Here is a 14,741-nt window from a genome sequence, read left to right on the forward strand (position 1 = left end):
AGACTACCAAATGTAGTTGCTGGTACTGATAAGTATTCATTCAGAGTTCCCTCCTGCTCACTGACTCAGTCTTTCCAGCTTTACTTAATTAATTATCTTAATTTACAGGGAACAGGGCTCCTCTGAACTCCAGTGCAAACAGGATGGGAATGTTGAGGTGACATCCAGTATGGCCAGGATCACATCAGTGTATCTGCTCCTCAGGACGAGTTCCTCTGTTTACAAATTTCAGAGAATGATACAGTATTACCTTGGTCATGTGGGCACAAATGTGGCCAACTCACTTGCCAGACTGAGAAAAAACGCCATGTATGTGTCAAGCTAGTTTAAATAAACATGAAAGGAAGAACTGTTTCTGTGAAAAATAGTTAAATGGACCACTGATTAGAATAGCACACTTACCATTTTTTCAAATTTAGATGCATTTTCTGGGAGGGAAGAGGTAAGATGTTATCTACAATGATATTGATGAACTTCTGTTTCTAATATAAATTTGGCTTTCAGACTAAGACCCTAAAAAGGGCAGCACGTGCTCTCATCTATGCACGTAACTGGGATTCTTTTAGCAAATGCCAGAAGAGAGAAACAGTGACTTCAGGTACAGAGGGTGAATGTCCAATTCTACATCCATCCTGCAGCTAATGCACAAATGAATTTACAGTCAGCCTTAATGGGGCGGGGTGGGGGGGAGAACATAAGAAACAGTGCATCAACCTATTTTTGTACTTACACCAACTTCATTCTCTATGTGCATTTGTGATTGGAGACTTTTGGCATTTTTTATTTTGATCTCAGGATGTGGGCAAGACTGCGTTTATTGCTTAGTCCTAGCTGTACTTAGAAGATATTTGTGATACTTCCCCTTGAATTGCAGCAGCCCTTGTGGTGATGGTGCTCCCACAATTGTGCTTGGTAGAGAATGCCAGGATTTTGACCCAGTGACAATGAAGGAATGGTGATATATGTCCAAATTAAGATGGAGTGTGACTTCGAAGTGAACTTAGAGGTGATAGTATTCCAATGATATTGCTAGCCTCCATATTGGTAGATATGATGGGGCTGGAAGATGATAGCTCAGTAAGTTTTTGGCTTGCTGCAGCGCACTCTATAAAAGGTGCATACTACAGCCATCATACGCCAGTGTAGACTGGGTGCTTATGGAGTCAGTGGCAGGGGCACCAAAGCAGAATGTTTTCTCCGGGATGGTGTTCAACTTGATCATTGTTGTGGCTACACCCATCCAGATCTGTGGCAAATATTCCAGCACATATGGGATTTGAGCTTTGTAGATGGTGTAGAGACTTTCAGGGGTCAGAAAGGATGCCACTCATCAGAGTGCTCAATCTCAGTCTGCTTTTGTAGCCATGGTATTGAGATACCTGGTCCGGTTAGAGTAATATTTGAAAAGCGTTTGGGTTTTGAAATTTACTGACCAGCACCATCTCAGTAAAGCTGATCCTGTTGACCACAGGCCCACTTTGTTGTGCAAGTCTGATTCTCACCTCTTGAGTCAAAAGCTTGTGATTTCAAGCTCCACATAGATTTGAGCATATACTCGGGGAGTGCTGCATTGTTGGAGGCACCATCTTATAGCTGAGATGTTAAACCAAGTCCCCAGCTGCCTGTTTAGATAGATGTAAGACATGGCACTATTTAAAGAAAAACAGAAGTTCTCCTGCTTTAGGGAGGAACATTGTCCAGGACATTCACCATCAGCAAAGATTATTCTATCATTAATTTCCTCTTCATGGGGCCTTGCTGCATGTACAATATTATATTTGCACTTTTAATGTTTACTCATTGAAGAGAACTAAGGCTATATGTTCCTGACTATCTGCAGTCAAACACAATTACTTCAGCTCAAGAGGTCTAACTGATGCTGGCCAATGACACATATCCTTGGTTCATTCCCTGAGTGAATATTGAAAACTGCAAGTGACAACTGTAGCAGAAATTAATTATTATTTCTTAATTTGATAGATGGCAGAACAAATGTCTTAAATGTAGAATCATAAACAGTGATCTGAATAGTTAACATTCCATGGATTAATATGAACTGTGTATCATTTCATGATTTTTTTATAATAGATTAAATTTCAAGTCTTACTTTACCCTGTCTTTTTCCAATTTGCACTGTATTTATTTCATTGCCAAGAGCAGCAGGCCTGTTTTTGTTCTGTTTGGTTTCACAATTGAATAGTTTACCTTGTCAGGTGATCATGTGACTACATGACTGATTTTTCTAAGCACATGCACAGAATCCAAAAGGCATTTCACTTACGTTGGAACTCTATTGTGTTAATGGGTTCATCATCTTCAGGGAAGCTAACGGCTACTGTTGGGCATGCCATCAGTAACAAGAAGGGCACCACGAAGGAGAAATAATCTGTACAGGCCTTCATGCTGGGCGCAGGGTCTTCCTTTGCAAAACGGAAGCTACCTGCGAAAAGAAAAAAACAGATAAAAAGGAATTTTGTAAATCACACGCCAGCATCAGTTGTAATTCGGTAACTCAGTCAAAGCATAAGAGGAGACTTGATAGAGGTATTCAAGATCCTGAGGGGTATGGACAGGGTAAATAGTGAGAAACTGTTCCCACTCAAGAGAGCACCAAGAACGAGAGGACTCAGATTCAAAACAATTGGCAAAAGGAGCAAATGTGATGTGAGGAAAAATGTTTTCACCCAGAGGGTGGTTGGAGTCTGGAACAAACATCCTGAAAAGCTGGTGGAGGCAGCTTCGATTGAGGCTTTCAAAAGGGAATTGGATTGCTATCTGAAAAGAAATAACGTGCAAGGTTATGAGGGGATAAGGCAGGGAAGTGGAGCTAGGTGGAATGCACTTTCAGAGAGCCAGTGCAGACTTGATGGGCCAAATGACCACCTTCTGCACTGTAAAGATTCTGTGAATTTTATCATGTTCTTCTTTAGCTCTTGTTCCCACTGTTGATTTGTGGTTTTAAATCTGATATAGTAAAGAAACTGTTAAATGAAACTTGATGACTAAGCCAAATGATCAAATGTAATAGTGAAGTCTAAAAGATATCTTTTATATCTAATGAGCTTTTTCCCTCCTTGACCAGTGCTTGAGGGGTAAATAAGGTCACCTCATTGCGGATTGTTGGACCTTGCTGTGTGCTGATTGGTTGCTATGTTTCCCTACATTACAACAGTGAAAATGCTTCAGAAATACTACATTAGCTTTGAAGAGCTTTGGGACATCCTGAGGCTATGAATGGAAGTTGTTTCTTACTTTGTTTTTATGATGTCAATAGCTGTTTGTCACTTGGCTTTTTTCTTTTGGCACAAGAAATGCCTTGATATAAGTGCATCTTGTGATTATATTATTGCATCAGCTTGTTTTTCATTAACTCACGGAAGGCAAGAATAAGCTAAGTTCAAAGCTTTGGGCATGTTTTGACAAAATTGTGGCAAACTAAATTGTTTTGTTGATAAGTATTTTTAATTATCGAATGCCAAAAAGGTCAAAGAATCTTTGCTCGCTAAATGTTCAGTATGAAAATTCTATGTGCAAAAAATCATCCGTGGCTTTTTCCTTTCCGTGAATGATCCTTTTTTACCTCATATCAGAGGCAAACTTTGAAAAAAAAAGTTCTTTTCTCTGCCTTGCTTAAATTTACTCTTCCCAGAAACAAGCCTCTATGGTACATCTGGAGTTAACCACTTAATATTTGTAAATGTAACACAATCTTTAATTCCATATGTACCAGAGATTAGGAATTTTTGTCAATTTGAGGTGGATTAGTTTTACAGTAAATCCTTTGTAGAGTCAACATTATGTAAACGTGTACGTACAAGGTAACTAAGTTTGTCTTTTATGATACATTAAAGCGGCATGACATTACCATGAACAACTGTAGTGGCAGAGCTGTCGATGAGCGTGTTTGGCCTAGTGCTTCATGTTGAGTTTAATTGTTTTATCAAAGGGGGAGGTATCAGGTTCAACAGAAACAGAAGTAGAGATATATAGAATGACCCAAGTTTTCCCTGCACTGTAATAGAGATCGCGATGCTTTTCACTACTGATGGTATCGAATTTAACAATTCTTTTATGGAACAATGCTGTGAGCAGAGCTCACCAATTTTAAAGTCTTTTACATCACAATCTTCACTCCTTTCCAGAGGACACAGGCATATGCGGGGCTCTGGTTTCCCAGGTGTTGGCTGCCCTCTGGCACCTTGCTCAATTGGCTGTCCCTCCTTGTCGGAGAGCTTTGTCTTCACACGCACAGTGCCCAGCAGCAGACAATGGATAGAAACAGGAACACTGGTTCATTTTCCTGCTTCTGAGCCTCAACTACCCCAGCAAACAGCACAGAACATGGATCATTTCAGTCTTTATTTCTCAGTATTGCAATATGCAGTGCATTTATTGACTGGGACACCAGGGGGGCTCTTCTGTTTCCACTTGCAGCAATTGTGGATAATATCAGTGTCCAATGGATTTCTAATTAAAGAATGGTCACAATGACTTAATTATTGTTCAGTTTCCTTGCAGTCAATTAATTTGAACATAACTTCAATATTATATAAAAATTATAAGCCCATACATTTATTCTTTAGTTTTGGAAAATACTACAGTAATCAGTAAAATTACAATGCTGTTAAGTTTCATTTAATTTTCAATATTAATTGTCCAAATCTTTTAGGATAGTGCATCCCCTTTGCCACAAGCTTCCTTCAGGCAATAATCAGAATTACATGCAGAACATGAAGCTCTAAGTTTAAGATAAAGCCACTTAAAACTTTCATTCTACAGCTGAACATGATGATAATGTAGTGTGCTCCTTCAGTTACACTAAAGGATGACTTTTTAATCAGAGAGGAGGTAGTATAGATTCAGTAGCAGCTGTCGAGTGTAGACAATTTCAAAAATGTAACATTTACGAATTTATGTTCCCTTGCACTTTGAATTTCGTTGCACAAATTCAGCAATTGTTTGACCTTGTAAAAGGCCTTTGGCTACTGCTGATGAGACTTTGTGCATCATAAGCTTGGATGCAATAACCAAATGGAAAAAAAAACGAGGTTTTGATATCACCTTTCAAAAGATCACCCAGCCTTGTAAAAGGCCAATTTACCATTTTTGATCAATGTCAAAACAGCATTTGTTCCATTAAGAACATGTTGAAAACAAAACAGTCTTAATAATAGTTGAAAAAGGCACCTGGATTTGCTTCTGTTCTAGATCATGAAAATAAAAAGGGGCCGCGATCAGTGCCATAGCACTGGAAACTTCTAAGTCTGGTATATCACTGGAGACTTCTAAGTCTGGTATATCACTGGAGACTTCTAAGTCTGGTATATCACTGGAGACTTCTAAGTCTGGTATATCACTGGAGACTTCTAAGTCTGGTATATCACTGGAGACTTCTAAGTCTGGTATATCACTGGAGACTTCTAAGTCTGGTATATCACTGGAGACTTCTAAGTCTGGTATATCACTGGAGACTTCTAAGTCTGGTATATCACTGGAGACTTCTAAGTCTGGTATATCACTGGAGACTTCTAAGTCTGGTATATCACTGGAGACTTCTAAGTCTGGTATATCACTGGAGACTTCTAAGTCTGGTATATCACTGGAGACTTCTAAGTCTGGTATATCACTGGAGACTTCTAAGTCTGGTATATCACTGGAGACTTCTAAGTCTGGTATATCACTGGAGACTTCTAAGTCTGGTATATCACTGGAGACTTCTAAGTCTGGTATATCACTGGAGACTTCTAAGTCTGGTATATCACTGGAGACTTCTAAGTCTGGTATATCACTGGAGACTTCTAAGTCTGGTATATCACTGGAGACTTCTAAGTCTGGTATATCACTGGAGACTTCTAAGTCTGGTATATCACTGGAGACTTCTAAGTCTGGTATATCACTGGAGACTTCTAAGTCTGGTATATCACTGGAGACTTCTAAGTCTGGTATATCACTGGAGACTTCTAAGTCTGGTATATCACTGGAGACTTCTAAGTCTGGTATATCACTGGAGACTTCTAAGTCTGGTATATCACTGGAGACTTCTAAGTCTGGTATATCACTGGAAACTTCTAAGTCTGGTATATCACTGGAAACTTCTAAGTCTGGTATATCACTGGAAACTTCTAAGTCTGGTATATCACTGGAAACTTCTAAGTCTGGTATATCACTGATAAAGAGCTTGAAATCCTGGTAATGCTAATTGATGCAAACACTCAGAGGTAATTGGAATTGCTTTCCTTAACCTTCATAACTTTCAAGGTTACAGTTACTTTATTTTTTTGAGTGATTCCTGTCATCTATTTATATATATACAGCAACGAAATACCAAAATGGAGAATTGTCTCTCTCCCCAAGGAAAATAAACACATCTTATTGAGTCAAATTATCCACAAGTCTTGTACAATATTGAGGTGTTATCAAAAATATATATCATGCATATGAGATTTATACATGGCTCTTGCAAAATTTCAAGAGAATAATATAATCATATTGGTGACACCTTTTAAAATTTGTAGTGATTACAATGATGTGCATTGAATGTTGAGCAAAGCCAGCCTAGCTACAGAATAACAAACCTGGCTAATTAGTGTTCCAGCTGCTTCTCCCTTGTCAGGCTTTGATGTACAATACTATTTCATTTTCCAACTTGCAGTTTATGATTATGAAATAAGTTACAATTAAGGTGCGAGGACATATAGGCAAATATTCAAGCTGTAGGGGTCATCTCCTCAAGTCAACTGATGCAGTTTGCAGGTGCTATCCCAAGTATACAATTCCTCAGAGGTTTAAAAAGGGCCAAATTAAACACAGGCTACATTGCAGGTCATCATAACCGGTTAAAATGGTTACAAAGTATGTTTGTTTTTGCCTCAAGACTCAAGCATTTCGCTAATATTTTTGCACTTTGGTGGTTGAATGTCTTTTAAAAAAAATTTGGATAGTAATGAATGTAAACAAAAAAGGTGATGTATTGAAGCTTGCTTGATTTACACTGGCTTAGCTACAGTACAGCAGGAATTATGTTGTTGAGAAACCCTGCCTATTTTTGTGTTGTCATGTGCTGAACTGCAGATCCAAAACGAATCAGTGACCTTAGTTCTGTACCATTGATCTACAATTCCAGCTCTGTTTTATGGGGTGACTCAATACATAACTGGGACAGGCAAACAAATGAAGCTGGTTAAACTAGTATGAGTTGTTTGAACTAAGTCCCTTGAGTCAGGTTCAGGGTCTTTGGTTTAACTCTTACACTGTTTCAAATATATGAACTTGTCATGTTTCAAATATATGAACTTGTCAATCTTTTTTAAGTCACGTCACTGAGAATAGGTGAGCCCACTTCCCCAAACAAAACTAATTTAGGAAGACATTACCATTTTAGGCTAATTTATTACCCATTGTAAAACATGGGCAAGGAAAAATAAGAAAAACTTTCTGCTGCTGCTTACTGCATATTTATCGATGAACAGTGATGTATAAAAACAGGATGTGTATATGATAACTCCTCTACCAGCTGGTGATTTCTCCAATGCTTCTATTCTGAGTTTCAAAGTTCTGTGGCTGTATCATTTTAATCATTTAGTTTCCAAATTTTACACGAAATCAGTGAGGTCCCAAAAACACTTCCTCGGCTTTGCAGACTAATAGAGATTATGTTTTATCTGTGGCTTGATTGCTTATGTCTGAAAATGCAGCTTTTACATTGATTACATGCATTAGGGAGTTGCTTTCAGGAGATCAAATATTTCCATCGTCAACTCTGACACACAAATCTTTTGCCTGGTATGGACTTGTTGAAAATCTGAGCAGATGGGAACATTCGATGTTAACCCATAACACAACATTTTAATTGTATTTTTCAACTCATATCTAGAAAATGGAGTCAAATAATTTTCCAGCAACTATTATAAAATTATGCAGTCAAGATGCATTAAACTAGGGCCCCAAACTATAGCACTAACATGATGATTCACTTGAATCAATCCATCAATCTCATATGGTGCTTATCATGTGTGATTGTCACACTTTAATGACTGGTATAAAATAACCAAGATTTAGTCATTTGGTAGTACAGAACTTGAATGTTGCTGAGAAAAAGAGACATGTCTAAGCTTTTCATCTTGCACTCATCAGGACATTTGTAAGAATACCAATAAGGGGAAGATAACAATTTCTACTGCATATGAAGAGAATGCCAATTGGTTGGCAGGTGACGTTGCCATGGAGAATGCACTACTGGTGGGGGATTGATTTAACTGCCAAGCATTGTTGGAAATTTAAACCAGGCAGCTTGACCCTGATTAGCTGAAACAGGAAATGCCTTGACCAAACAAAATAAGTGACAGTCATTTGCTGACTCATTCCTCAGGGCAATGCCTTGACCAATCAGGATCAAGCTGCCTGGTTTAAATTTCAAACAATGCTTGGCAGTTAACTGTCAGTCACCATCAGTGATGCATTCTCCATGGCAACACCAATTTGTCAGCCAATCAGCACTCTCTTCACAAAAAGTATAAATTGTTGTTTTCCCCTAATGTTGGTATTCTTGAGAGTGTCCTGATGAGTGCAAGAGGAAAAGCTTTGATCTGCCTCTTTTTCCAGCAATAACTAAGATTTGTTAACCATGCTGATTCGCTGGAATATCTCAAGAGATAGACGGAAGTAAAACTCCCAGTTAAGAACAAAAACAAACATTACCCAACCAAACAGTTCAATCAATTTCTTTCAAATTCAAACGGTCAAATGTACTTTTTTAGAAATGGTTTCAATAGTCATTTTGATTTTCGGCTGAACAGAGTATGTCTCTATATAAATAACATTCTTCTGTGTATGTATAAAATGTACAAAAAGCTATTTTGTATAGAAAAAGAACAAAAACTTATCCATAAAGTCAGTCATTGTATACTAAAAATGGCTTTAAGAGATTCAGACTGGATCTAGTAGCCTTACGGCACTGGTACAGGACTGCCAACCCCAAGGAATATCACTAAGGCAAACTGTGAATTGCATTCAGTAAATCTAGTAATTTGTAGGTTGGCACTAGATAAATGAGCATGAACGTTGCTAGACCGTCACAGAACTCCAGCTGGATCATTAATGTCCTTAAGGAAAGAGAATCTGCCAAAATTACCTGGTCAGTGCACATGTCTCTAGTCCCATATGATGTGGTTGACTCTTAATGCCATTATGGTAACTAGGGATGGGCAATAACTTGGCAATGTCACTCATTTCAAGAACAGAAAAAAAAACGTTAAATTCCGTTCAGAAAAATAAAAACCGAAACTTACCCATGAAGTTAGCTATTCCATGTTGGAAAAAGCTGCAAGAAGCTCCCCCTCCCCACAGCCTTTTCCTTCTCTCCTGGGCTCAGGACTCGAGAGTCCCTGCTGCGCTTCCAGTATCTCTGGCTTGCCAAATAGAAGGCTTCAGTGCCACTCTGTTGTAGGGTTTAAGGGTAAACATGACACACTCAAATGGCCAATCTTGCTGTTAATCATTAACGAAAGACTCGGTGCTTTAAAAGAAGCATTTCAATTTTCAAAATGGACAAATTTTTTTTCTCACAGATACATCTGATGGAAAAATCAAATTCAAGATAGCGTTGTCACAGATTGTTGTGCCCCCAGTACGATTAAAGAAGCAAGCTCGTACTTCTCTCAAGACATGGTGGCTTTAGTAAAATTTTGAACTGTTCCTGAGCTCTGTGCTGCTCCCCAGTCCTCCGTCCAATGTGCTCTGCTTCCTGACACTCTCTTTCCAAATGTGCCTGACTTCTTAGCAACCCCCTGCTGCTGTATTTCACCCCCTGGCTTCCCCCACTTTGCTCCGTCCCCATAACATACTGTATTCCACTACATGACCCAGAATGAGACCAAACACACTCCAGACTATCCCGTGAGCAATAATGGAAAACTGGGCATCATTTTACATTTGAAAATAAAATACGGCTGATGCTGGAAATCTGAAATAAAAACAAAAATGCTGGAAAGACTCAGCAGGTCAGGCAGCGTCTGCGGAGAGAGAAGCAGAGTTAGTGTTTCGAGTTCGTATGACTCTTCTTCGGAGCTCTGAAGAATCATACGGATTTGAAACGTTAACTCTGATTTTCTCTCCACAAGTGCTGCCAGACCTGCTGAGTCTTTCCAGTAATTTTGTTTTTATGTCATTTTATATTTGTTTGCAATTCTTTTTGCACAGCTTTTAGCCAGTTAAAAACTAGTCATATGGCTCCAAAGGTTTTAAAATGTGGTCACACATTTAACCAAAACTAAAATGTGTGGACTGTGAACTCATTTACAGTGTCAATAACTCATAGCCTTGTACAAAAAAAAGTTCTTCAACAATCACCCTTAAACATCTCTGTAAATACCTGGTGAATTTTCAATCTAAAATTGTAAGATGTCAGAATTATCCACTGATTGTACTGACTGACAAAACCAGTCTGCAGGTGTGACCGTTGAACTGGATCACTGCAAGGCAAGGCCAAACAGACAAAAGGCACTTCATGTTCTGGATGTTAACGTTAGTTACTATAGCTGGACAATGCAGCCAGTGGTGTGGAAGGAACAAATAGCTGTAGCCAGCTGTGCTGTTCACAGTCAGATGATCTTTGTGGGGCTCAAAATGATTCTGGAGCCAGTAGTCTGTTGTGGCTAAGGACAGGATGATGGATGATCTACACAGTGTCCCACTGCACAGAATGGTAGAAGTTCACTTTATGTCTATTAAAATGCTAATCTTCGTTAATTAACAAAAAAAGTAGAGGAATCAAGTTGGAAAAAATAAACATTAAGAATGCAATGGGTACCATACACATTACAAATTTGATTCTGGTTCCTCAAACATTGAATTTGTGCGTAAATACGCCTGTTTACTGACTGAAAAATCATCTCAGTTAAGTTGTTTGAAGCATTTAGACCCAAGTTGCTTTTTCTTGTATTAACAGCTCTCTAGTCCATTCATCCTGAACAACTGGCAACTGAATGTGGTGCACACTGTTAGAGAAGGGGGCATTAATAGGTCAGTAGCACAGCAAGTGATCAACTTGAACCAAAACCTCCATTTTGTAGGGGGTTGATTTTTAATAAATGTTTTCTCTGGGCGGAGAGAGCATAACCAGACACCAAAACTGTTCAAAAATATTATCTCTGCGCTTGAAAAAAAAAATCCAGTTTTATTGTTGTTTCATAACTGAAAACTGTCAAACAAAACTGAGAATGTGGCTTAAATCTCAATTTAATCTACAGCATTTAGAAACCACCAAATTAATGCAGCGTGGGAGTGAATATCACATTTTTCTTCTTTATATGCATTTTTGCACTAATTTATTTAAAAGCTGAAGATGCAAAAATTCTTGTGCTTCAGTTTCACAAATATAGATCACATGAAGAGTAGATGATCAGGAGACTTTTTTTTTAAAAAAAAGTGATTTGTGTGATCTGGAGTGCACTGCTTGAAAGGATGGTGGAAACAAATTCAACAGTAAGATTCATTAAAGTACTGGATGAATGCTTGAAGGAAAAATAAAGTCACAGCACTGTGGGCTTAACTGGAAGGCTCTACCAAAGAGCCAACACAGGAATGATGGGCCGAATGGACTCCTGTGCTGCATCAGTCTGCGATTCAATATCGTGTTTTTCATTTGTTGATCTACCAGTTGATTTACTGCGGGCTTAAGGATCTCTAGACCTTGTTTGACTTCCAAAATATAAAAAATGACTTCTTGTGCAAATAATTTATCTCCATATCCCCTTCCCTAGCTAAGGAGCCAAACAATGTCTCTAATAATAAATGTCAGCAACTGTTGGTATATAATGAAACAACAATTGAATGGAACAAACATCAGTTTCACTGTCCTTAAGGAGTGTTATATTACTGCCGGAATTCAATTATTGTACTAATAAAGTAAGTAAAAAAAAACTCAAGTGCACTTACCCAAGTACACTTTACAGCTTATCTAAGTTTTGATGGCTTTTACCTGTAATAGGATTGTGAGCCAACGGGGAAAAGTACATCCCAGTGGCTAGATTTTCCATTGGGCAGATGATGAAGGCTTACTGGTGACATTTCTAGATGCTTGCACAACAGATGTTTTCCATACCTGCATTAGTTTTTATTACAATATTAACACTTCTGCAGAATCATATGCCACTGGTTTTAATATCAGAATCGTAGAAAGTGAAGATTAAAAATTCCTGTTCAGGAGTGCGGGCCAGCCCAAAAAGCAAGGCTCCTGTTTTTCTCAACTGCCAACTATTCCTCCCCTCTTCACCAAATCTTACTTCAGCACAAGGCTGGAGCCAAGTCATAGCAGAGGAGAGCTAAAGGCTCGACTTCAGCCTTCCCCAGATAAAAACAAGATACAATGCTCAAGTGCAATGCACTTAGATTACTGCGTGCAGTTCTGATCGCCATTTAAAAAAGGGTATAGAGGCACTGGAGAGAGTGCAGAGAAGATTTCCAAGGATGATATCAGAAATGTGTGGGGACATGTGCAAAGAAAAGATTGACAGGTTGGGTTTCATTTTTCCTGTAGGGGTGGCCTAATCGGTCTTTAAAATTATGAAAGGTTTTGATAGAGTAGATACAGAGAACATTTCCTCTTGTGGGAAACAGCATAACGAGAGGTCATCAATATAAGATAGGCACCACGAAATCCAATAGGGAATTCAGAGGAATTGTCTTCATCCAAGGAGTGGTGAGAATGTGGAACTTGTTCTCACAGGGAGTGGGTGAAGTGAATAGTATAGATGGGTTTAAGGGAAGCTAGACAAGCATATGAGGAAGAAGGTTAGGATGGTAGATTTAGATCAGAAAAGATGGATGGAGGCTCGAATGGAACATAAACACCTGCTAAGACTGAGATAAAAACAAAAAAACTGCGGATGCTGGAAATCCAAAACAAAAACAGAATTACCTGGAAAAACTCAGCAGGTCTGGCAGCATCGGCGGAGAAGAAAAGAGTTGACGTTTCGAGTCCTCATGACCCTTCGCAAGTTCTGTCGAAGGGTCATGAGGACTCGAAACGTCAACTCTTTTCTTCTCCGACGATGCTGCCAGACCTGCTGAGTTTTTCCAGGTAATTCTGTTTTTGTACCTGCTAGGACTGGTTGGGCTGAATGGCCCATTCCTGTGCTATATATTCAATGTAAACACAAATAGGCCAAATTATTTGTTCTACCTTTGTAAAGGAGGGAACAATGAGGAAAGATTACAGAAGCTTAAGTTTTGTAGTGAGAGCAAAAAAAAGGTAATCAGTAACCTGGAACTGGGTAAATGAGGCATGAATATGTATTGATGATAAGGTGAGGCCAATCTATTACTCAAGGTAAGTCAAGCCTGTAGGACTACAGAACTTGACAAGTAACAAATTATCATTGGCAAACACCATGAGGAACATGAGTCTTGTAGGTGCTTGCAGGCACCTGGCAAGTGCATTAAAACACGAGATTCATTGGAAAATGCAATATCAAGAGATTTCAGTAATAAACTTGGAAAAATTGCTGGCATGATTACATATTTAGTATTACTGGGTAAGGGAGGAGGAGTGAACTCAAGATACAACTTAAGACACCAGGAGCACCTGTCAAGGACCAGAAAAGGACAATTGCCCCATTAGGCTTGCCTTTCTGGTATTTCCAACATCCATTTGTTGTTTGAACTTATCTCTAATCTTTGATTCTGGTAGAATATTCCCAGTGTTTGTCAGCCTTTGACTACAGAAATTTGTTCTATGACCTACCTCCAATTTACTTCTACACAAATTTAAACTCACGTCCTCATAAAATTATTCCATATATGTCCACCACAGAATGTACAGTGATGAAAGAATTATAGACTTGCACACCAACTTAAAGTGATTTCCTGTTTCCAAAAGTGTGTCCAAATTAATAAGATGTCAAGTGTTTTTTGGTTGAAATAATGCATCCTGTGATTGGATTGAAAGAACCAGGATAAATTTTAAAATCAATCAGTTGCATTACATGTGTTAGTAGTTGATCTTGAATTTGGCAGTCAGAGGAAGTGCTGGACACCCATCACCTTCCTGGTTCCTCTCCTGATTGAGGAGATGGTGTGTGAGACAGGACTAAGCAAAAAAAAAAGAAAAAAACTAATGAAAATTAGATTTAGAATTTTCAATGTAGCAGGCTGTGTTTGTAGCATTAAAAGGATATATCAAAACTATTAATCTTACAGAAATTGGCAGGTTTTTCATTTTATCATTTAGCTAACACTTCCTAAGCTTTCTCATTTTTGAAAAGAGGGGGAGTGGCCAGGATTTTCTGGCCCTGTCATGTTGGGACCCACCGCAGGAGATTCGGGGGCCCAGCCAAAGGTCCATTGAGTTTTGGCCAGACTGGACGATCCTGGCGGTGGGCAGGGCCAGAAAGTTCTACCCACTGCATCTACTGAGCGTATACACACAAGCTTACAGTCTGTAAACAGATGTCATTTTACCAAAAGGAAATAACTAACTAATTTTAAATTGCATTTTACTGACCGTGAGGAAAGAAAAAAGTTTTCAGAACTTGAATTTGCAAAGTATACTTCAATAGACCCTTCTTTCTGGCAGTTACCTGGTACGAACACTAGTTTCTAAACAGTATGATGTTGCTTAGAATATGCAGTCAATCAGGGTGTTAACTTAGTTACAAACAGAACTGTGAACTAGGCAACTCAAGAACAAATTAAATGCTATCAAAAGGTTTTATGCAGAAATTGTTACAAGATTCAACAAAGGC

The 14,741-nt window shown here is 38.7% G+C and overlaps 1 protein-coding gene across 10 annotated transcripts in view; it reads right to left on the bottom strand.

The window, feature by feature from the left end:
• sema6dl (sema domain, transmembrane domain (TM), and cytoplasmic domain, (semaphorin) 6D, like) overlaps nucleotides 1-14,741 on the bottom strand; it is a 297,233-nt gene that overhangs the window by 24,584 nt on the left and 257,908 nt on the right. For all 10 annotated transcript variants that reach the window (XM_041174872.1, XM_041174869.1, XM_041174873.1 and 7 more), the window contains one exon: nucleotides 2,282-2,440. In XM_041174872.1, coding sequence (XP_041030806.1) covers nucleotides 2,282-2,402 — 121 coding nt within the window. In that variant the 5' untranslated portion in view covers nucleotides 2,403-2,440. The remainder of the gene's footprint in view (nucleotides 1-2,281; nucleotides 2,441-14,741) is intronic.

Source organism: Carcharodon carcharias, chromosome 26 (assembly GCF_017639515.1).
Source record: "Carcharodon carcharias isolate sCarCar2 chromosome 26, sCarCar2.pri, whole genome shotgun sequence".
NCBI classification, from domain to species: domain Eukaryota; kingdom Metazoa; phylum Chordata; class Chondrichthyes; order Lamniformes; family Lamnidae; genus Carcharodon; species Carcharodon carcharias.